This window comes from Ipomoea nil, unplaced genomic scaffold (genome assembly GCF_001879475.1).
Source record: "Ipomoea nil cultivar Tokyo-kokei standard unplaced genomic scaffold, Asagao_1.1 scaffold2942, whole genome shotgun sequence".
Taxonomy (NCBI): Eukaryota; Viridiplantae; Streptophyta; class Magnoliopsida; order Solanales; family Convolvulaceae; genus Ipomoea; species Ipomoea nil.
This window is the reverse complement of record NW_017619370.1, coordinates 1540390-1563699: the sequence shown is the minus strand read 5'-3', so window position 1 is coordinate 1563699 and position 23310 is coordinate 1540390. Positions and strand designations below refer to the sequence as shown.

Below are 23310 nucleotides of genomic sequence, written 5' to 3'. Positions count from 1 at the left end.
TCGGCTCGGGGAGGGCCTCAACTACTGTGGGGGCTCAGTGGCTGATTCGGCAGGGAAGGGGGCACCGGTAGCGGTAGAGGGGCGTGGAGTGGTGGAGAAGGAGCCACATGGAGTAGGCAGTAGCCGTGTTTTGTCCGACAGGGAGGAGGAGCAGGCGGTAATGGTTAACCCAAAACGAAGGAGGGAAGATGGCGCTGCTAGTGGTAGGGTGGCGAGCAACACGGTGATGGGGGAGGCGGCACTTTTGTTTCCGGCGGGTCCTGTGGCTCAGGCCCGCCAGCCGCAATGAGTGTTTTAAGTTAGAACTGTCGCGGTCTGGGCAACCCGCGTACAGTTCGTGAGGTCACGGACTTAGTGACCAGGAGGAAGCCCGATGTAGTGTTTTTAATGGAGACAAAGGTAGGAAAAGTTCGAGTGGAGAGATTGCGTGTAAGGTTGGGTTTTGAAGGTGCTTTCTGTGTGGAGCCTGTTGGTTTGAGCGGTGGACTGGCAGTGTTGTAGAGGTTTAGTGACGCGGTGTCCATATTGAATTACTCAGGCACACATGTCGACTTAGCAGTTGTAATACTTGGGCAACAAAATGGCGTTTAACTGGTTTTTATGGCTATCCTGAGAGAAGTAGGAGGCGGGATGCATGGGAGCTGTTGAAATCGTTGAAGGGTTTGTCACTATTGGGTAGTTATGGGGGATTTGAACGACCTCATGTCACAGTCTGAAAAATGGGGCTTGCACCCACACCTTGAGGGCCTGATACATGGTTTTTGTGACACTTTGACCGAGTGTGGGTTGTTGCAGGTTCACACGGTAGGCTACCCTTTCACTTGGGAGCGGGGAAAGGGGACTATGGACTGGGTGGAGGAGAGGCTTGATAGGGTGGTGGCTAAGGAGGGTTTGTGTGATGCTCATATACAAGCTCATGTTTATAATATTAGCACAACAACTTCGGACCACTCTGCGCTATTTTTGGACATCCATTCCCGTTTGGATGCCCCCAGAGGCAGGCCACCATTTCGCTTTGTGAATGTATGGTTATTGGATAGGGGATGTAGGGAGGTGGTGGAGAGTGCCTGGGATGGTTTGGCTCAGGTGGGACTGCAGGATAAGCTGATCGGGTGTGGGGATAAGTTCTGTAGATGGGGTGGTGACAGACATCATAAGTTTGGTAGGGATATTGGGGTGATAAGGAAGGAACTAGAACGGCTAAGGGGTAATCGGGATGAGGATTCTCTACATTTAATCAAGGAGTTGGATGGCCGGTTGATGAGGTTATTGGATCAGGAAAATGCCTTTTGGAAACAAAGGGCCAAACAACATTGGTTGCGGGAGGCTGATTCTAATACGAGATATTACCATAAATATGCCTCGACAAGAAGGCGAAAGAATAAGATTGCTAAGCTGAGGGATCGTGATGGCACGTGGGTGGAGGGTGATGTCATGAGTTCTATTGTTCTGGAGTACTATAATAATATTTTCAAGTCAAATGGTTGTATGGTAGGGGAGGTGCTGGATTTTGTCCAACCGCGTGTGACTCAAGAACAAAATGACATTCTCATGAGGCCCTTTGAAGCTGAGTAGGTAAAGGAGGCTTTATTCAGTATGGGACCAGACAAATCTCATGGCCTTGATGGTATGAATCCTGCTTTTTATCAATCTTTTTGGGATGTGGTGGGGGAGGATGTTACTAGCTTTGTTCTAGGCTGTTTGAATAATGCTGCTTTCCCTGATCATTTGAATGATACCAACGTTGTCTTGATTCTAAAGAAACAGGCCGCAGAATTAGTAAGTGACTTGAGACTGATTGCGCTATGCAATGTGATCTACAAAATTATAGCCAAGCTCTTGGCTAATAGGATGAAGCTGTTATTGGGCTAAATTGTTTCCGAGTCCCAGAGTGCCTTTATACCCGGGCGTTTGATTATTGACAATATCCTTGTTGCTGTAGAGGTGGGCCATTATTTGAGAAGAAAGAAGGGAGGTAGAGAAGGGTGGGCAGCTTTAAAGTTAGATATGGTAAAGGCCTATGACATAATGGAATGAGCTTTTCTAGAAGGTATGATGTTTAAGCTGGGGTTTGCACGTGAGTGAGTCAAGTTGATTATGTTGTTTATGACCACTGTCCGGTATAATATCATGGTGAATGGGCAGGTAGGGGGTATGGTTGTTCCTACTAGGGGGTTACGCCAGGGTGACCCGCTCTCACCTTATTTGTTTATTTTTTGAGGCCAATGAGCAGGAGGCAGGAAAGATAAGCCCATGTTTGTCGGTTTATGAAGCTTTGAGTGGGCAGGCAATAAACTATCACAAGTCCAGTATTACTTTCAGCCATAACTGTAACACCCCACTTTTTTTAAATCTTAATTATAATTCTAAACCACAATTAACATAAACTAAGCAGTGGATAAACGACTTAATAAGAAAATTAGTGGGAATGTCACCGCCATAACCACCACTCTGTGGTGATTGCACAGGCTAATGGTAGAACTAGAAATAAAGATAAAATAACTAACATCCATAAATTTAACCGAAAGTCATAAGGGGGAAAAAGACACCCCGAAGTCTACATCATCAAACATCATCAACAACATAAGTCTATAAATTCAACCAATAAGATCATAATAAAAGTAATAAGAGTTTAGACTTCTATAACTACTAGACTAGTCTAACTCGATCACATCTCAACGTTGGGCCCACCTGAAAGGGGTTTTACAAACAATACATAGACAAATAAGAAAACACCCGTTAGCATGAAGCTAAGTATAACCACACTCAACCCTGTAAAGTACTATAGAATATACTTTGGAAAACATTTGTTCACATACTAAGTCAAACAATCTCAACACATAAACAACTTAGATACATCACAGGCTTTCTATATGCTTGCAACCTATAATAACAACAAGCATGCTTCAATACAAATGACTTAATCAACATAAAGATTCCAACACATAAATATCACAGCGAACTCATCGTAACGATCTCATGCTTACAAGCAATTTCATATTATTAAACAATACGAAAACTATCGTCATGCTTTCAAGTTCTCATCATGCAAACTGGATATACAAGACTTCAAAATGTAACCAAAGCAATCATGCTCGATATACAATCTTGATTCATCATTCTCATTATGCAATCTCATGCAATACTCTACTCAAATGTAATCTCGTGCAATACTATACACAAATGCAATCTCGTGTAATACTATAAATGTACTCAAATGCAATCTCGTGCAATACTATAATATACTCATACACTCGTTTGTAAAATAGAATACTTTCTATGGAGGTCTCATTGAGTCATAAATGACTTGCTTTCTTTCTTTCTTTCCTTAGAGTCGCAATGACTCGCTTCTTTCTTTCTTAGAGTCGCAATGACTCACTCTTTCTTTATAAATGGACGAGGTAGGAACTTCACCATAGTGTGAATGAACCTATCCGGGCACGGTATCTAGCCGACCTAATACTCTGCTCGTCCACCGAACCACTCTCTTGGTTCCATGCTCAAACTCTGTGGAATCAGGTATCGAACTATTAGCGTGTACACCCCCTGGCCAGGATTCCAAGACTGGCGGGCAGTTTCCAACCTCGTAACGTGGGAATACGCCGCGTTACATATACTGGGACCGCAATGTCCATAAAATCATCCGAGAGGACATAGTCCAAACGGGGTCCTCCAAAACCTCACCGATATAGATAATATATAAATATATCTCTCATGCACTAAACTTATGCATGCCACAACTCAACAATTTCTCAATGCATCAAATAATGATATACTACATGCTTATGGATTTTGAAAGTAATACTTAGGCTCACGTTGGCCACTTATGCACTTTTTAAAACATGATATACTTGAGATGCAAAAATACTCTACAACATGCTCCAAATCCATGTATATAATTCATACAATTCTCAAGAATACAATCTCAGGCTAGGCTTGCAACATAACAAATTCTATATAATTCCATTATCAAAATATACTCCAAATCCCATTGATCAAACAACACATTCTAGTCATGCTTTTCTAATAAGTCATATTTTCAAAGTGATCATGCTTCTCTACTCAACACAAAAATAACATCAGGCAACAAGGCAAGACATTTCTCTTTCACAGTGAACTTCAAAACACTTACTGTGTAGCAAAACATCACTAAATCTATCATAACATGCTCATTTCTAATCGAAATTCAACGAAATAAAAGCCAAAACGTGCGTCGAGACTGCCCCGAGGTACCGAGCTACAAGGGCCCATGACACCGGCCTGAAACGACACGTAGCTGAGCAACAAGGGTCCGGCCACTGCAGAGATCACTCTCAGAGACCAGGGGGCGGGGCTCCTCATGGCCCGTCCCTCTCAACCCGCCACAACACCGGGCCTAGGCAACGACCCTCTCCTAGGGCCGTGCCCTAGACCCGGTTGGCCACGGTACTAGCCGGCGGCTCCCTTGATGGGCTGCGACTAGGGCCATCTCATTCATCTGGTGAACACTGTGTGTGCACCAGATGATCTTTTTCATCTGCAAAACACATTCAAGCAAGTCCAAAACATCCAAAACATGATTAACACATCATAGACAAATACTAGATCACTTCCTAGTTCAAACACAACAAAAATCCACCATTTCTACTCAAGATATTAGTCTTCACAAAGTCAAAGATTTAAGAGGGAGTCCATGGGTTATACCTTTGTAGACTCCTCCTTTTTGTTGGGATTTCTCCTTCTTCCCAACTAGCTACACCCTCCTTCACCTCCTAGACATAACAAACAACCAAAACAACAAGCCTTAAGAGCTAAGTTTTTAGAGATGGAAGATAGAATTCAAAGAAGCTAGTAGAAGAATGAAGAAATGGAAGCTTATTGTGTTTTCTTGCAATGTTGGCTTGGGGAAGACAAGGAAGAGAATCAAGGTGGAAAAAATCTGATAAGTGTTCTATTTATAGGAACACAAAACCTTAGGTTGATCCCATATGATTAGTTGATGATAAAAATGTAATTTCCATTGGTTAGAAAATGAATCAGGAAAGGGTTTTGGATGCTTAGTGGTCCACCATGCTCCATGGACCAATGGTTAGAATGCTATTTTAAATACTTTGGGGTTGAAAAAGAATTTTCTCAAAAAGTTTTCTAGATGAACACTTGTTTAAGGCTTCTCAGAATTCTCCCGGTCTCACTCAGATTGGTTTCTCAATCTAAAACTTTACCCGAAAATTTAGGATTTTGGATTAAAAATAAGTTTTGGTGTTGAATTAATTTAAAATGTGTTCAAAATAATTTATTCAAACACCAATAGATCGCAAAAATTTGTAATGGAGTGAAAATTTTTATTTTGGAATTTCTTAAAATTGAATTTATGAAATTAAATTTTGGGTTGTTACAATAACACTGCTGGGGTGACAGGTATGCTGTAGCTACTTTTCTGAGAGTCCATTGTTAGATATACAATAGTCTAACTATAATAAACCATAGTATACGAGAAACCTGACCTCGTATGATAGCGGAAGCATAGCCGTGTTGATCTCCAGCCATAGTTGATGTTCCTGTTGTGTTGCCTCTTAACGGTAGACCGTTAGCCATGTTTTGTCTCAGACCTGACTCAGAACCCTAGATGGTGTATTGGTATCTACTGAGCAGTCTGAGTACCGTAACTGAATGTGCTAACTAATCCATAATCCTGTATCCCATCAATCCAGGTTATATTAGGCACAGAGTTTGGTTGACTAACAACTACTAGTTATTAAGTCCAACCAGACCACTTAATAAGCCTAGTCAACTTGCACCACTTAATTAAGGCCCTAATATATAATATCAATATATATTATAAGGGAAAATCTTACATTCTCCCACTTGGTGCAAGTACTAGCATAACCATCATCAAAGAACAAAACACACGAATCATAGTGACATGTCCTCTATTTAATCAGAGTAGTATCCATTATGATCACATGCATTTTAATTCTCCAACTTAGGTCCTTAATGAACAAACCCTATGTTTATTCTCGGTACCTTAAGGGATGTTTCTCAAAATACATTATGTGCACAACTGAAGGAGAAAACGCATCCAAATTGTACAAAAGAGTACACTGTATGATCTCTAAAACTTTATAAGCATGCCTTAAGTAGAGATCTCTTAATGTTAGCATAATGCTAACTATATTCCATGACTTCTTTATAAGTTAACTTTAAGTACTATCTCTAACGGCTAAGAGCTTGGAGTTGACACGTCTGTCACTCCCACTTATCAAAAATAGCCAAAAGATAGTCAAGTCACAGAAGCATTCCAATAACTTAGACAAAAAGCCAAAGGTCTAAGTCCATAAATTTGGAATCTTAATCATACACCATAACTTCCCAAATAACTTCAATGTTCACTTTAAATGAACTGAACATAATGAGTCTTACTTATATGTCTCACAAAATTGTTTTGAGCCTTACAAACTAAAATGGCCCAAGATCAATTTTGAAGAAACTAAAGACTCTATTAATCACTGAAGAATTTAGTAAATGACAGTGCCCCACAAATTAAATGCTTTTGTTCTAATAAATTTCATAATATTGTTGCAACATTTTCATAAATATGTTGCACAACCGAATTTTCAATAATTTGAACTTATGAATTTATATGAACAAATACAAGATTAATACTTGTGGAATCTTATGGACTTATTGTGTAACATACAATCCAATTTGAAACGTATGAAGCCAATTAAATCCATAAGCTTTAGTGGAGTATCTTAATGATCTTTTTCTAAATGATCACTCCCACTGATTAAAACATTTTTCAGCGAAATTAATAAAATGAACTTAATAATATACATACTCATAATTGATTTATTGACCAACTAACAAATGAAGACATAATTCCCCACCATTAGTTGGACATACTAAATAATCAATTTTTGGTTCCAATTAAAGTCCAACTAAATAATGAAGATATATTTCCCCACCATAGTTGGACATACTAAAAGAAACAAAATACATCTTTCAAAACCAAGTTAGAATTTAGCTCAAAAGATATATTTTATCATTATTGGAATCCAAGAGGTATGTCAAATCACGTAACTTACTACAGTTAGTCCGAAGAACCGAGCAAGATTCGTGGATTAATGAATAGAAGTGACTAAATTTTGGGAAGTGACTGAAAAAACATGTTTTGCCAATGCAAACCATGAACCTTAGAATTATAATTGAGCTAAATTTATAAATTCTAAGAATTGTGATAAAATTATTATCTAATGGGTGGTGGGATTTATTGACATAAAACTTGCCTTTGGGCTAAAGTTTAAATTCTATTAAATCCAATTAAGAAACCCCTATGATAATATTTTATCTCAATTACTAAAGAGCCAGAAGAATCTAGTGACATAAAACTTGCCTGTGGGCTGAAGTTTTACTCAATTAGATCCAACTAAAAAATTTTATTTATGATGAAACTATTATCAAATGAGTTGAAGAATCAAATGACATAAAACTTGCCTGTAGGCTAAAGTTTTAGTCAATAAGATTCATTGCTATCATTATGATAAAAAACTTAAGAGATCATGTTCCTTTTCTTAATCCCTGTGGGCAAATTAAGAAATATGACCTAAATTTACATCATAAAATTAAACTTCATGATAGAATTGGAAATTATTTACAAATAACCATAAAGTAAATAAATTTATTTATTTCTATCGTTACTGATAAAACTACTAAACTACATTCCGATACATAATTGCCTGTGGGCTAAATTATGACCGTAGTCCAGTATTTCATCTTGATTAATTATACAAATATAACAAAATTGCATGTGGGCTAAATTTCATCATATTACATACAATTAATCACAAATGATATGTCTAAAACTTTATGTGATCAAAATAAACCGCTTAATATATCATGTTAACAGATTAAGGATGCTGTGGCTACTCCCAAACCAAATTAAAATTATAAGATCACTAGACAATTATCAATTCCTTGCCTAAACTTTATGTGATTAAAACTTAATAATCCTAGGTAGCTGAATATGCCGTAGCTATTCATTAATTAACCAAGATTGAAAACTCAAGATATTTCAGTAAATTAAAGATGCTTTGGCTATTCTTTAATAAACCGAAATAAAATCACATTGGCAATGAATACTTAAAAATTTTGACAAACAGATTATACCAGATTGTGATGGGAAAATCTAAATATACTCCAAGGAAAGGTGGTTAGAGACTAAGTCTCACTGAAAACTAATTCCTTAAATAGAGTATCAATTTAAGGAGACTAGTGGCTCAAGATGTTCTTAAGTCATGGCCATTAAAACTAGTATGTCTCCAGGATTCATATATACTTAATGTATAACTGTTTGTGGGTATGAACCTAAAACTGTAGGATATATACCAGAAAACTGTAGGGTTCACCTATGATTAAAGCTTAAAGGGTGAACTAAAAATAGCGGACTAAATGTGCATAAATTCAAGCACTACCGCGACTAAAGTTTATGCATAAGTACAACTTAAATAGGGACTAATATAATTTCATCCCAAAATATGCATTGCTAAAGGCATAATAAAATTGCATAATTTAAAACAGAATATTATGCTTAGGACAAATATGCATAAAATTAAACATTAAACTCATATATTCCAAATGAATTGCATAACTTAAAGCAATTTACAATATGAGATTTTAAAGTATAAACTTAATATTCAAACACCGATGAGTCCAAACCAAAAGATACCCAACATTTTGAATAATAATGTACTGAATATATACTTTAAAATTTTTTTAAACTGTAAGCCCATGGAAAAATGTTTTAATGCATAAAGATCAAATTTATGAGAAATAACTGAATTTACAAATTCAAACAATATCAAACCAAAAGGATATGCTAGCATTTGTAAATTAAAATCTCATAAGCCCTAATTGCATAATTAAACTTAATATTATGCACTTAATATGATCAAATGCATAACACAATCTAGAAAGTATGAACCAACTAAAGGATATGAATTTAAACAAAATATTCATTTATTCATACTTAACCAAATATGGACAGTCATAATTCAAAGAACTAAATGAATTATAGAATTAATGACAAAAGTCAATTGCCTAGCAAATATGTTTTTCCAAGATTACTAAATTGATTCAAAATCACTCTCCATGACCGAGTTGATAATATTATTATTATTAATGGCAAAATTGCAAATAACCAAAATAGCAATAAATAGCCATAATAATATTATCACATTAAGTAGGAGACTAAATATGAAAAAAACAATGGTTAAAACTGCTAACATTTATAAACGTTTTCGGAAATTTTGAAAACTTAATAAAATCTGAAATCCGAAAAACATTAATGTCAAGAAAAATATTTTCTTAACTGGAATATTGTCACATTTATTTATATGGAAACAGCTCAAGGTACATATCTGAATACCATAACAATATTAATGTTATCATCATTAATTAATTATTAATAGCAATAAATAACATTATAATCACTATTAACATTAACAATAACGACAAACTAAATTATGGTAATGCGCCTTCAAATGTTTCCATTTTTCTAAAGATAAAATATGTGACTAGTCCAAATTAGCGGTTAACTGTAACTGTAGCACTAATTATCAAAAATAACCACAAAAGATAATTAATGGCTAACCTTAATGATGCAAACCGCATCTGCCCATTGCGCTAACAACGATCCAGAATTCTCCCATCTTCACTATCGGTGTCACTAGCCTCGATGCAGCGTCCAATGGTACATTTAAAAATTTATTGGTAGGATTTAATTACCAACATTAATATAATAGTCATGTAAAATGAAGTGGTAATCATGCCAATGTACCAAATATAGCATATTACCATGAAATGATAATTATTATGAAAAGTAATAAAATGAGATTAGTCCATAAACTTAATAACAGTAATTAATAATGCCAATTAATAATAACTACAATAAAGGCAAAACTGTAATTAAGGGATGCCAAATACTAATCTCAATTTATCACATAATAATTAACCATGACTATTATGATACTAAGGGAGACTGAAGTTAAGGTAATAACCAATTTACCATTATACAAACAGTATACCAACTATATTGCTTTTGCCATAAAATTAAAGACTTAATATTATTATTAAGGCCCTGAAAAACTACTGATAGATTAAAAATTTAATCAACTTAAACAATAGTTATAGTTCTTAATGGCCAAAATAACAATTAAATCCTTAAATCCTCTAAACAGGCTAAAACAATAATTATAGCACTTAATCACTCAAATTAGGCACATAAACCTCAATGACCCAAATGAATTATAACATGAATAAAAAATGGTCTAAGTACTGAAATAGACCCAAAACATAATATTATTACCAACGATGAATACCAAAATATGGTAGTTAGTAATAATTAAAACTTAATAAACATGTTATAAGGAGCTATAATTATTATTTAAATATCAATCAAAATAATGGGATCCATACTTTAATGACCCAAGATAGGTCCTAAATAGCTTGTTCAAAATAGGTTCTCAAGTCCCAGAGACACATAAAATTAAAATGTGTTCAAAATTAAAGGGAAACCAAAACAAGCTACCTTAATAGGTCATAATGCTTAAAATTGACCTAAGGATCTAAAATTCAGTGATATTTTAATAATGAATTTATGAGTTAATAATATGCTAAATCCAACTTTAATACATGCTATTAAGAATGTATAATTATAACAATAATTTATGAATATACGTAGCATGCTTGAATTTGCATATTAATATATTATTAACCCATATATCTTAAATAAATTGTAACACTTGAGGCAATTTAATATGCTCCTTAACATTAAATTAAAATTCAAATAGCAAACTCTTAATATTGCTCCAAATTGAATGATAATTTAATTATGAATTTAATGCCAAAATTAAATGGAAACTAAAGGGCATTAAAATTCCAAATTAAGCAATTATCATACATTTACCATTTGCTAAAATAATATACAATATTAATTAAGATAATATAATTAAATATGGTAATTTAAAACTAAATAATTACCATTTACCATATTAATATGTAATATTAAATAAAGCAAATATTAATATGGTAAATAAATATATATGATAATTGTAATTATAATTACCTTAATGACCAAACTTAACTTAATGCACGGTCAATTAATCAAAGCCGAAACACCCATCAGCGTCCATCTTCTTCCAAAGGCAGACATGCAACAGCATCTCAGGCAGGCCAGAACTTTCCTTATCCTCACAGAATTTCCAACGCCATAATTGGCCTTACGGACTCTGCAAAGGAAAACCAAATCGAAGTCGCCGCCGCAGAAGGTGGAAGAGAGAGAGGACGTCAAGATACTAGTGTCGCCGGAATTTTTTTATTATTGGCCAGGACGGAGACTTCTTCCCCTTCTCTACTGCAGCCCAATGAAGATGAAGCAGCAACCGGGATGCAACCATGGAAGCTGCGAACAGCATCCTACAGTGCCCCTACGATTTAATGACGCACTGTCTGACCGCAACTATGGCAACCAACCTTTTTTCAAAGATGAAGTCGGTCGCCACCCCACTGCGCCTACGACACTGTCTCTACGCCAACGTTGATAAAAACGTAGTAGACAACGCCATCTGATGACTGATTTCCAGTGAACTCCTTTGCCACAAGAGAGCTCTACAATTTGTTACCATCGAACCGTATTCCTCCGGCCAAAATTTCATGGCGGTGGATTTCAAAAACACGGCAACAACATAGCAACAACAATCAATCAAGTCCATAAGACAATATTTCGAAAAACAACATATTAAAATCAATCTATGATATTAATTAATGTTGATTTTTAGGCAAAACAATCAACCAGGCAGAGATTGATAAAGGCTCTGATACCAAATGTTAGATATACAATAGTCTAACTATAATAAACCATAGTATACGAGAAACCTGACCTCGTATGATAGCGGAAGCGTAGCCGTGTTGATCTCCAGCCATAGTTGATGTTCCTGTTGTGTTGCCTCTTAACGGTAGACCGTTAGCCATGTTTTGTCTCAGACCTGACTCAGAACCCTAGATGGTGTATTGGTATCTACTGAGCAGTCTGAGTACCGTAACTGAATGTGCTAACTAATCCATAATCCTGTATCCCATCAATCCAGGTTATATTAGGCACAGAGTTTGGTTGACTAACAACTACTAGTTATTAAGTCCAACCAGACTACTTAATAAGCCTAGTCAACTTGCACCACTTAATTAAGGCCCTAATATATAATATCAATATATATTATAAGGGAAAATCTTACATCCATGAGACGCTTGACTTTGGGAAGTACCTAGGATTGCCTTCAGTTATTGGTAGGAATAAGGGGAGGGTCTTTTCTTATGTGGAGCAGAAGTTGAGGCAAAGGATTGGAACATGGAACAAAAAGTTTCTGACTAGAGCTGGTAAGGAGATTTTACTTAAATCTGTGGCTAAGGCAATGCCAATGTTTACTATGAGCGTTTTTTGCTGCCTATTTATTTGTGTGAAAGGCTTGAAAGGTGTATGAACAGGTTTTGGTGGCGTAATGGGATGATGCCGGATGCATACATTGGTTAAGTTAGGAGAAATTGTGTGTGACGAAAGGTTTTGGTGGCGTAATGGGATGATGCCGGATGCATACATTGGTTAAGTTGGGAGAAATTGTGTGTGACGAAAGGTAAGGGAGACCTGGGATTCAAACAAATCCACCTCTTTAATCTGGCGTTATTGGAAAGAAGGCTGGAGGATGCTCACAAACCCTACCACTCTGGTTTCGCGTGTGTTTCAGTCCAGGTATTTCCCAAACTCCTCTTATTTGGACGCCACCCTAGGCCATAATCCAAGTTACTGCTGGCAAGTATTTTTGCTGCTCAGGGGTCAGTGAGAATGGGAGCTAAGAGAAGAGTTGGGAATGGCTTAACAACAGATGTTTGGAAGGACCCTTGGCTAATTAAATTGGATGAGCCACATGTGACAACTGAAATGCCTCCACCTCTTAGGGGTGCTTTGGTTGTCAATTTTACGTACGGACTCCTATCTGCCCTGATTTTGATGACTGCTGGTACTGGAATGAGGACTTAAGGGGGAATTACAGTGTGAAGCTTGGGTATAGAATACTTAGAGAGGATTATGAAGCTCATCCATTTTCATCTGCCTTCTCTAAGTGGAATTCCATTGGCATCTAAAGTGTCCCCAAAATGGAGGACTTTGTTGTGGAGGGTTATAAGAGGGGTGTTGCCCACTAAGATGACTTTGCTATTTAAACATGTGGAGGTTACTCCAGATTGCCCCATATGTGGCTTGCAAGATGAAACTCTCATGCATGTATTTTATTCATGTCCTTTAGCGTGGGATCGGAGGTGTGGAGATTGGAGATTGTCGAACATCCATTTGCCGAGTGCAAATTTGGATGAATCATTAGATGTGTGGCTTCAACAGGTTTTTATTTCGTGTGATAAGCAAACATTGCATGTGTTTGCAGCTGTTTTTTATTCTATATGGCAGGCAGTCTGGAAGGGGATAGTGAGAAGGCCAATAGTGTGACCATTGACTCATCATATTTCTTTGTCTTTATCTCTTATTTATGGCAGTTAATTCCAATATATTTTATTCATATTTAATCTTCTAAATGAGATTTGGGAGGTGCAAAAAAATTATTTTGAAGACCATTATTCCATCAACAAACTATTATATTCACAAGCAAAATTTTATAAGTTACCATTATATTATATATAGTTATAACATCCAAAAGAAATGGAATGTAAATAAACTCCTTAGTTGGAGAGATTAACACTACCTTTTTGCAACTTTTCTAAACCGTGACGAATCCATTTTTGGATCAAAAACCTTGCCTTAGCAACTTTTGGTTCATGTTATTGAATGTAGAAAGTGAACTTTAATTTTAATGGCGAGAAATGAGCTGATTTATATGTTTCGGGCCTCATCTTCTTACACAAATTATCGGTTGTTATATCGTGCACCGCGATTAAAACGGCGCCGTTTCTTCAAGTAAAGAAACGGCGTGCCATTAATTTTAACGAAACGCGCATTTTTTGCATGTTAATTATCAACTGACACTACAGTATATCTAAACCGACACTACCTCACGTATTATTTTTATATTATCAAATGAAACTGCAGTTATATCAAAATAATATATACTGTATTTGTGGTGAAATGAAACTGTAGTGTATATAAAATGAAACTGAATAACATTTCACATATCTGAGTGTATATTGTTCAATAAAGCTGTAATTGTATCAAAATGATCATGTAGTTGTGTTTTAATAAAACTATAGTGTATATTAAATAACATTTTAAAATATTTGAGTCTATAAATATCGAATGAAACTGTAGTTATATCGAAATGATTGAACTGTAGTTGTGTTGAACTGAAACTGCAGTGTATACAAAATAGAAAGGGTGCGGAACGGCGGAAAACGGATCCCGTTTCTTTTCATTAAACAAAACGACGTCGTTTTGATGCGCGGTGCATAATCGATTATGCACCGTGGTGCACGATATAATTTGCCACAAATTATTCTGTGGACCTAGGTCTACATGGCAAGATGGACTCGGGCTCAAATGTATAAAATTTACCTAATAAATGTTTACAATTTACCTTTTAAAAATCTACAATTTATATACTACAAACACAATGTTAACAATTTTAGGGTATACTTAGCATTTTAGAGTTGCGGACGGCGGATTTACGTGACTATTTTTGGTTCTTTGTGAATTATATATAAGAAGGACTATTTAATTTGTTGGAATGGATTGTTTGGTAGCAATTCTTAGTTTTATGACCAAACCCCATATTCAATTACAACTTTTATTTTATTATTATATTTTTGGTACATCACAATGGAATTCACACGCAAAGATATGGACTAAAAACACACACACTATTATAGAATTGAGCAAAGAAATTCTACTTTAAGCTATCATTCTTTAAACACGCAAATTATGCTGTGCAACTGAATGCACCTTGCAAAGTGCATACGGTTACAAAACGGCGCCGTTTTGGTTAAAAAAAAACGCGCATCCCACTTAAAGAAGAAATCAGGTTCGATTCCCGGCAATAGCATTTTTATATATCCAGAAATTCATAACTATATAACCACAATTTCATAATTATATATCCACAATTTCATAACTATATATCCACAGTGAATTAATGAAGTAAAAATCCACAATGAATGAATGAATGAAGTAAAAATCCACAATAAATGAATGAATGAAGTAAAAATCCACAATGAATGAACTAAATATCCACAATATATGATTGAACTAAATATCCACAATGAATGAACTAAATATCCATAAATTCATAACTATATAACCACAATTTCATAACTATATATTCACAATTTCATAACTATATATCCACAATAATGCTATTGCTGAGAGTCGAACCTGATTTTTTTTTTTTAAAAGTGGAACGCGCGTTTTTAATCAAAACGACGTCGTTTTGAACCGTATGCACCATGCGCATGGTACATTCGGTTGCACAGCATAACTATTGCTTTAAACAAGGGTAGTGTATTATTTAAAAAAGGGAAAATGGTCAAATAGGCCCTCGAACTTTAGCTTAAAAGTCAATTAGACCCCTAAACTTTTTAAAGGTGCAATTACACCCATCAACAATTCATTTAGGTGCAATGAAGCCCAAAAAAAAAATTAATGACCTGCTATCACAGGTCATTAGGGTTCAGGCAACCTTCCGGCAAAAAAAAAGTGACTGGCTAAATTTCCGGCAAAAAAAAAAAGTGACCGGCGACTGACGAACGGTCGCTGACGGTCACTTTTTTGCCAGAAATTTCGCCAGTCACTTTTTTTTTTGTTGCCAAAAATTTCACCAGAAGGTGGCCTGAACCTTAATGACCTGTGATAGCAGGTCATTAACTTGTTTTTGGACTTCATTGCACCTAAATGAATTGTTGATGGGTGTAATTGCACTTTTAAAAAGTTTAGGGGCCTAATTGACTTTTAAGTGAAAGTTCGAGGGCCAATTTGACCCTTTTCCCTTTAAAATAAAAAAGAAATGGTGACATAATTGTAATTAAATGAATAAGAAACCGCTACCCTTTCTAAAAGAAGGGTAGCAGTTTGAAAAAAAAAAAAAAAAAAAAAAAGAAGACGGAAAGAGTTTCCGCTGCCCTTTCGCGCGTAGCAAAGGGCAGCGGAAAGGATATTATTAAAAAAAAATTAAAAAAACCTAACCCTCGTACAGATTGAACGGATTCTCCATCCTCTCACCGCTCACATCTCACAACCAAGACTTCTGCAAATCTCACACCCTCACCTCACAGCCGGCCTCGACTAACTCGATCACCTCACCGCATCTCCGGCGAGGACACGGCCTCGACCACCGTCTCATCATCGATTCACCGCCCCACGCCCTCATCCGCTGTCTCCACCGCCACAGTGTCGCCGCCGCTGCTTCGATCCACCGCTCCAGCCGCTGCTTCGTCCATCATGTAAGGTTAATTTTTTGGTTAATTTGTTTATTGTTGTTATTCGGCTAAAACCCTTAACACATCCAGCAACAATGGCATTTACAGAACAAATTAAAAAACCCCAAGTTTCGATTGTGAATATATGCAATAATATCAATTGTGAATAGCATGCACTTAGATACACTATCATTTCAGTTTAATCAATTCATCATCTCAGGTAGTACTAAATTGCATATGCAGATATTTTTTTTTTTTTTTTTATTTGGTTTTGGGTTTCTGCATCCTTTTATATATCACTGCATATTTTCCAGTAAAAGTGGCTACACTCTGTATCCTTTACTAAGATGCCATTTCCATATGCCTTCTTTTGGAACACCATATCTGCTACTCCATACCTCTGTCTTTTCTTGGCTCTGGGTTTTTGCTTCTGGTGGTCAATGGTCATCAATGAATTGAGAAAGTTGAGTATGTGATGATGTTGCAGCAATTAATTGCCAATAAAGCAATCTTATATAAGTTTCAATTCCCATTTTCTTTGTCAGTTTGCTTGGCATCTCATTTTCCATTGATTTTGTTTGAAATATTTGCTAAATCTGTTTCCGTGACTGGGAATTTGAAGGGCTAAAACTAGATTGTGAATTGTCTTGAAGATATGAAAAGCAACAGTTTCTTGTTTTAGGAAAGAAAAGGAAGAATGTCTACCATCTTCTCTTTTTTGGGGAGGCATGAATGGGAAGGTGAGGGATTGGAGGTCTAATTTGATAGTGTTGAATTAGAAGCCACTGGGAAGGGCTGTAGGAATGTATGAATTAATAATTGGTGATCCTGTTTGAGATTTGTGGTGATTAAGAAAAGAGTGAGATGTTAATAAAGTATGGTTGTTGTATGATATAGATCAGTTTGGGTTACATACATTATTGAAACTGCATGAATGTCAGAAAGTGAAACATGTGTATTCTGTAAATCTGTATCTGTACAGAAAGGTATAGCTTGGGCAGGAAGGTGTTTTGGTGTGTACCCAAAATTCTACTGAAATCTTTGGTGTGAGGTAAAAAAATATGTACTGTGGTCTGTGGTTGATCTGAGCACTGCTTACACGTGAAGTCCTTCTGGGAAATTTATGTGAACTCCAGGTTCTCTCTTTCTTCAGCATGAATTCTTTCCAATGATAGAGCTGGGGGTAGTCCGAGTGGGAATTGACATAAAGGATTGAGGCCAAGTGATGTGTGTCTGTCTTTGGTAATACTTCATTGTATCCTTACTGTTAATGCTTAATAGTAATAATAATGAATGATGCAAACTGCTGGAAATGCCTTGGCATGTGCACTTTTTGTTTAGATCTGGGTGAAAGGGTGCTGTCATTTCCTGGAAATGATCAGCTACAAAGACTTAGAGTTCTAGAGTTTGATAAATGTATCACTTTAGAGTTCTTTTCTTCCGTTTCTTATAAACAACACTCACAAACACATGCATAATTGGGCAGATGGAGGAGGCCTCAGGGAGTGGGTGAAAGCAACTTCCAAGAATCACTTAGCACATGTAGATGTATCTTGCTGAACAGGTAAATCATCTTCAACTCTTCAAATATAGTAATCTATTTGCTTAATCTGCATGCATATCTGTGTCGGCTGCCCTTGATCTATGAGTTTATGAGTTAATACCCATTTTCGTCCCTCCGACTATTAAGTATTTTTAGTTAATCTCGACAATAGAGTGCATAATATGCATAAACTATCATCTTATAGAATTTATTTTTTCCATTGACATAAAGCAGTTAAGTAAGAGAATGTTTCAAAGAACTACAGTGACTAAAGTCTAATTAATCACTAAAGTCGAATTAATGACTAAAGTCTTGGTCACTAGTAAGTCAGAAAATTGTAAGTATACATTACACCTTAACTATCATTTGTTGGTTGCCTTCTTATGCTTCTTCTTCTGCTTAAAATGGTGAGCTTTGCCTAAATGGTTAGACATTAAATAAAAATGTCTAAGAGTAGTATTGCATATTAATTTATTTAAGTGCTTGATTTTTGAATTGTCAACAACAGTGTTTAAGAGTAGTATTACATATTAATTTATTCTGTTTGTAATTTCATCAAATACACTTGGACATATAGTTAAGCTCATGTATAATTCCATCTTATGAAGACTTGGCAGTGAAATTTGTGTTTGAATGTGATCTGCTTGTGATTACTGTCAACTATTATGAAGTACAAGTTTCTTTTAGGTAGTTACATGAATCCTTTTTAATAATTTTGATGTTTATTCAATTTTTGTTCAAATTTAACTTTCTAATGTTGAATTATTATTATTGTTATGCATAAGTTACTGCAGTTTTTGGGTAAAATTCAGTTTATTTTCCCTTTGGTCTTGTTGTTTATGTGCTATTAGATTCTTTTTGCGATAGTCCAAACATAGAGACTCAAATAGAAGTATTTATAGTTCAATTATATTTTATTAATTAATATATTTAATAATTTGATTACTTAAATTATTTTGTAGGTATTTGAAAGCAATCCGTACTCTATCGATGAAATTGATGAGATTCGAAACTATTGGGCAAAGTACTTCTTGGAAGAGTGCATGTAATTAACTTGTTTTTTTGCTAGTTGGTTAATTAAAAGTTTTTAGGTAATGCATGTGTTAACTATATATTAGGATGGATTGTGAGAGTATTGTATGTGTTGAAAGTATTTGGATGGATTATGATAGTGTTGAAATTGTATTATTGATAATATTGTGTTAGGTTGATCGATGGGAGTATTGTTTTTATAATATTGTATTGATATATATTTAATTTGTGAATATAAATTTGTAAAGGATTTTTAAAAAAATTTGGGAATTTTAAAAATAATAAATTAAAAAAAAAAAAAAAAAACAAATCCGCTACCCTTTCTATGAAGAAAGAGTAGCGAATGAAGTAGTAAAATGAAGAGAAATCCGCTACCCTTCCATCAGAAGAAGGGCAGCGGATATTCTAGTAATCCGCTACCACTCTACAAGGGACGCGGAAACCCTATATACACTACCCTTGTACAAGGATAGCGGATAACCCAGTACAAGGGTAGCGGATTTACAAATCTGTACTAGTGACATTAGGTTACTTCACAACCAACTAAACTTGAACCTAAACTCAAATGGCAATCTAAAACCCTTCCTTAATTAATTATTTAAAATTCACTATTTAGAAACTTTGGGCATTTTCTTCTCCAAAAATTTAAATAAAAAAATAATAAAAAAAAAACTTTGGGCATTTTCCATGACTATGAACTTTTCTATTCTTTAAAAAAATATGAATTTTTTGTTAAGTGGGCCTGTTTTCTATTTCTAAAATGAAAACCATTTTCTAAACGATTTCTACTTGAAGTTTAAAATTTTTCCATTTGGAAAATAAGTGGGAAATGTGGGTGAGAACTAAGCAAATACCTATACATACTGATCAAGTGATCATCCATATTTTCTACTCTTTGATTTTTATTTTTTATTTAAAAAAAAAAATTCAAGTAAGAATTACTTTTTTCGCAATCATTATTGTGTTGACCTGTCACAGTCCAAAAACACATAAATTACATTATTCTCACTTATAAAATACATTATTCTAACACATAAAATAAATTATTCTAACTCATAAAATACATTATCTTACCCTAGAAATTTTAGTATTCCCCCACATATAAAGTACATTATACATTATTCTAACGCGAAAAGTACATTATTCTAACTCATAAAATACATTATCTTACCCTAAAAATTTCATTATTCTAACACATATAAAGTAAATTATTCTAATTCATAAAATATATTATATTATCTCAGAATGTTCATTATTCTAACAGGCACACAGAACAAGAATTTTTTTAAAAATATCAAATTAACGTCATTTTGGACTGTGATTCACACTAAAAAAATAAAATAAAATAAAATAAAATAAAATAAAAACTAAATAGGCCCATTGAATGATGGAGTTGTGGTGTTACACAATTATTATTTGTGTGGATCATAAATAAAAAGTACATTTTTAATATACTAAGGGTACATTATTTATGTACATGAGGTACATTTTTTGAAAGTACATTTTTAATATACTAAGAGTATATTATTTTATATAATATACATTTAGTACAAAAATAATGTACATTCAATATAAAAATAATGTACTTTTAATATATTAAAAATAAATATTATTACTTTTAATATATTAAAAATGTACCTGAAGTTCACACAATAATTTGCCCGTGTCACATGTAAAAAAATTTCTTTTCATGCCGCCATGAAGTATTGAAGCAAATATTTGTCATTATTGAAGCAAATTATAAGTTCATAGTAAATTGTACAGAATATCTCATTTTCAAAGGGAGCTTTAGATTCAAATCTTATCATTTCCATTTCTATCAGAGATAATAAATTATAAAAAGAAGATATACTACCAAGGTTAATTCACAATAAATTATACTCAAAAAATAAATTATACTAAAACAAAATTTTTTGAGTGACGAGAAAAACTCATAACAACTACTCTATATCTAAGAGTGTGCATTGACCATTGAATGAGTTAATACCCAAAATTGTCCTCGACTATAATGGTTTTTCTCAATTTTGTCCTAAACGACTTTGGTGTCATAAAATAGTCCTAAACTTTTGTGTTATCGTTCAATATTGTCCTCCGTTTGTTAATCCGTCGAATGTAATTGTCTGTGAATTCTTCCAAGTAAACCGAGAAACTGAGAATGAAATTTCGCCAAAGTAAAATCGCCCAAGCAAATTTCTTCCCTGTACTTAAATATGGTTTCGCCCGTGAATTTGTTGTAATATATTAAGAATATCTGGATTGATATATAATTATTTAAATTAGAACATTAAATATTATATAGTGCAATTGAAGATATAGTTTGGATCGTTTATATGTTTTGATGTTATCGTTGCTTGAATTTAAACAAATAATTGCTCAAATTAATAGCTAATGTGTAGATATATGCATGCAGTGTTGTAACTTTGAAGCTTTTATTTATCATTGTTTAGTATTTTTATAAATTAGGCAAACGTGCTCATTCTTTAGCAACTCAGTTATAGGAATGAATTGCTATCCTAATTCATTTGTATGAAAAATAATTTTTTTTTTTTTTTGTCTAAATTGCTTTAAAAATTTTTTTTTTTTTTTTTTGTGTGTGTAGATATATAGCAATTTTGTCATTAAAAAAATATATATAATATCACCAATTGTATTTACACATTATTAAAACCTCATATTGTAGACGACATTGGTAGTAGCAACATAATTTTGTCCGTCCTCGTCTATAGCTAACATCTTCAGTCCATTAGAATGGGTGACTCGGGTGAAAATATATCATCGTAAAATATCAGTCAATTAGTAATATCATATTCATTTTCAACCAATTATTCTTTTTATTTTCCGTCAATTAATCAATTAGAATATCATATGCAATGGTATTTTTACCTAATTTCAGTTTTATTTTTAATTGGTGATGTAGAATATTATTATTGAAATATTTCCGTTCAATTTTTAATTTACCTTTACTATTGTTTAAAATATGCTTTTACTATTGATTATGTAGAATATTATTATTGAAATATTATCTTTTCATTTTTAATTTACTTTTACTTGATGATGTAGAATATTATTATTGAAATATTTTCATTCTATTTTTAATTTTCGTTCTTTTGTTTTAAATTTTGAAAGATTTATTGTGATATAATTGGTTCACATATTTCAATTATTTATTCTTTAATCATTATAAACAGAAATGATATTGTACTAATTAATTTATGATATTTATCAAATTGTATTTTTTAAAAATATAAGATTTACACATGTTATGAGGGGTTAAAAAAATATTTTAAAATGATTTTTTATTAGTATGAATTTTTATTTTAAAATATTTTATAGCAATCCAAACACTCCATTAGCCTCCCATAAAAAATTGATAAAAGAAAAGCCATTTCATTAAGGAAATTAAAATTAATTAAAGTAAATCAAATCATGCTATATTTATTTGTAACTATATATTTATTTCATTTTGAAATCATTGGTTCACATATATGAATTTTTTTTAATTATTATAATTTATAAACAGAAATGATATTCTACTAATTAATTTATAATATTTATCAAATTGTAATTTTAAAAAATATAAGATTTACACATGTTATTGGGGGGGGGGGGGGGGGGGGAGGGGGGTAAAAAATATTTTAATTTTTTTATTAGTAAGTATTCAAAAAATAATAATAATTTCCAGCAACTCAAACACTCCCTTAGTCTCCCACAAAAAACTGATAAAGAAAAGTCATATCATTAAGGGAATTAAAACTAATTAAAGTAAATCTAATCATGCTATATTTATTTGTAACTGTATATTAGTTTCATTTTGAAATCATTGGTTCATATATTTGAATTATTTATTTTTTCTTTAATTGTTATAAATATATATGATATTGTACTAATTAATTTATGATATTTATGAAATTGTATTTTTTTAAAATGTAGTGTTTTACCCGTGTGTTGCACGGAATTGTTTTTTGTTTTGTTTTTTTTTTTTGTTTTGTTTTTATGAATTTAAAATTAAAATAAAAAATAAAAAAAATGTTAAAATGTACAATATAATAATACAGTTGGTCAAGTATCTATTTTCATAACATACAAAATTTAAATTTAAATTTTGTATGATTAATATAATCTCTAATCATGTACATATTTAGATAAATTTATAGAAAAAGTTCATATAATTAAGTTGATTTATTCCAAATTGTATTATATATATATATTATTAATTCTAAAAATATGAATAATAATAACTAAGAGAATTGTACTTAGAAATCAATAAAAATGTAAATTCTAAATTTTGTATGAAT

The 23310-nt window shown here is 33.5% G+C and overlaps 1 protein-coding gene and 1 long non-coding RNA gene across 4 annotated transcripts; both read left to right on the top strand.

Moving 5' to 3' along the window:
* The first annotated feature begins 681 nt into the window (after window positions 1–681).
* On the top strand, window positions 682–1575 carry LOC109162446. Its single transcript, XM_019311148.1, has one exon. It carries the CDS (start codon window positions 682–684, stop codon window positions 1573–1575), a length of 894 nt encoding a protein of 297 aa, XP_019166693.1.
* A 14652-nt stretch (window positions 1576–16227) lies between these two features.
* LOC109162465 lies at window positions 16228–19218 on the top strand. Of its 3 annotated transcripts, XR_002051089.1 has the most exons (5): window positions 16228–16464; window positions 17423–17491; window positions 17577–17682; window positions 17927–18004; window positions 18946–19218. It is a non-coding gene; the product is annotated as an uncharacterized LOC109162465 (long non-coding RNA). The 3 variants fall into 3 exon arrangements; XR_002051088.1 differs by lacking the exon at window positions 17423–17491; XR_002051087.1 differs by having other exon boundaries at window positions 17423–17682.
* The last annotated feature ends 4092 nt before the right edge of the window (window positions 19219–23310 follow it).

Excerpts from the sequence above, each read along its gene's own strand:
- LOC109162446 (XM_019311148.1), top strand. The coding sequence starts at position 682 with ATGGGGGATTTGAACGACCTCATGTCACAGTCTGAAAAATGGGGCTTG.